Source organism: Coregonus lavaretus (assembly GCF_964263955.1).
Source record: "Coregonus lavaretus genome assembly, contig: HAP1_SCAFFOLD_7472, whole genome shotgun sequence".
NCBI classification, from domain to species: Eukaryota; Metazoa; Chordata; class Actinopteri; order Salmoniformes; family Salmonidae; genus Coregonus; species Coregonus lavaretus.
Window position 1 is genome coordinate 17,501 of NW_028159304.1, and position 2,384 is coordinate 19,884.

At 40.9% G+C, this 2,384-nt stretch overlaps 1 protein-coding gene across 1 annotated transcript in view; it reads right to left on the reverse strand.

Moving 5' to 3' along the window:
* LOC311123038 (dorsal-ventral patterning tolloid-like protein 1) overlaps positions 1–2,012 on the reverse strand; it is a gene marked incomplete at both ends in the record, with an annotated part of 11,214 nt that extends 9,202 nt beyond the window's left edge. The window contains 2 exons of the mRNA XM_084197327.1: positions 1,165–1,290; positions 1,817–2,012. Coding sequence (XP_084053453.1) covers positions 1,165–1,290; positions 1,817–2,012 — 322 coding nt within the window. The remainder of the gene's footprint in view (positions 1–1,164; positions 1,291–1,816) is intronic.
* Between the last annotated feature and the right edge of the window lie 372 nt (positions 2,013–2,384).

A 2,384-nucleotide genomic window follows, 5' to 3' on the forward strand; every position in this document is an offset into this window, starting at 1 on the left:
CAGTGAATTCTACTAGATAAAGACCGTTCTCTTCCTCAATAGTGTTCAGTGAATTCTACTAGATAAAGACCATTCTCTTCCTCAATAGTGTTCAGTGAATTCTACTAGATAAAGACCATTCTCTTCCTCAATAGTGTTCAGTGAATTCTACTAGATAAAGACCGTTCTCTTCCTCAATAGTGTTCAGTGAAATCTACTAGATAAAGACCATTCTCTTCCTCAATAGTGTTCAGTGAATTCTACTAGATAAAGACCATTCTCTTCCTCAATAGTGTTCAGTGAATTCTACTAGATAAAGACCATTCTCTTCCTCAATAGTGTTCAGTGAATTCTACTAGATAAAGACCATTCTCTTCCTCAATAGTGTTCAGTGAATTCTACTAGATAAAGACCGTTCTCTTCCTCAATAGTGTTCAGTGAATTCTACTAGATAAAGACCGTTCTCTTCCTCAATAGTGTTCAGTGAATTCTACTAGATAAAGACCATTCTCTTCCTCAATAGAGTTCAGTGAATTCTACTAGATAAAGACCATTCTCTTCCTCAATAGTGTTCAGTGAATTCTACTAGATAAAGACCGTTCTCTTCCTCAATAGTGTTCAGTGAATTCTACTAGATAAAGACCATTCTCTTCCTCAATAGTGTTCAGTGAATTCTACTAGATAAAGACCATTCTCTTCCTCAATAGTGTTCAGTGAATTCTACTAGATAAAGACCATTCTCTTCCTCAATAGTGTTCAGTGAATTCTACTAGATAAAGACCATTCTCTTCCTCAATAGTGTTCAGTGAATTCTACTAGATAAAGACCATTCTCTTCCTCAATAGTGTTCAGTGAATTCTACTAGATGAGAAGCTGAAATGAGGATGACACCTGGGCATTTAAAGTATACTCGATTTTTCACATACTATAAAACGTTCTATTTTCGCATACTCAAATGGCCTACTATTTACAGTGTCTCCCAACGTCCTGCACAAATAACAATTTCGTCTTGGATCTGGAGTGATCCCTCTGTTCACTCACACTCACACACACACACACACACACACACACACACACACACACACACACACACACACACACACACACACACACACACACACACTCACACAATCACACACACACACACACACACACACACACACACACACAGACAGACAGACAGACCTTCACAGCTCTTCTTGTCCAGTGCCAGTTCGTATCCGGGGTCGCAGGTACACTTGAAGCTACCCAGCGTATTCACACACCTCTGTTCACACCCTCCGTTATCTGGCTTAGAACACTCGTCCTCCTCTGGAAACACACATTTAATACACACACAGACACACGCATTAATCCTTTAAGAGTCTATTGATGCTCATGCAGTGGTGTTTGTCAGATCATGAGACGTCCCAAAAATCTAATTAACACACATACAGTACATAAAGACAACACACAGTAATTAACACACACAGACTCGTACATAAAGACAACACACAGTAATTAACACACACAGACCAGTACATAAAGACAACACACAGTAATTAACACACACAGACCTGTACATAAAGACAACACACACTAATTAACACACACAGACCTGTACATAAAGACAACACACAGTAATTAACACACAGACCAGTACATAAAGACAACACACAGTAATTAACACACACAGACCCGTACATAAAGACAACACACAGTAATTAACACACACTGACCAGTACATAAAGACAACACACAGTAATTAACACACAGACCAGTACATAAAGACAACACACAGTAATTAACACACACAGACCCGTACATAAAGACAACACACAGTAATTAACACACATACCTTTGAAGAAGTTGGCAGCGAAGCCGGCCTTGTTGACGGTTCCGTCTGAGACAAACTTCATCCAGAGAGTGTGTGAGGTGGAGTGGACGTCCTCTGGTTTGTCATACCCACAGAATCGACCAATCAGAGGGCTGGATTCAGCCGGGCCGTCACGCACCTCCAGGTAGTCATAGGCACAGCTGTCATGTCTCTCAATCTGGAGGAGCACACAAACACACATGCAGTGATACACACACACACACACACATAAACACATGCAGTGATACACACGCACACACACACACACACACACACACACACATAAACACATGCAGTGATACACACACACACACACACAAACACACACACAAACACACACACACACACACACACACACGCAGTGATATACACACACACACACACACACACACACACACACACACACACACATAAACACACTTGCAGTGATACACACACACACACACATAAACACACTTGCAGTGATACACACACACACACATACACACACATAAACACACTTGCAGTGATACACACACACACACACACACATAGGCAGAGATACGCACAC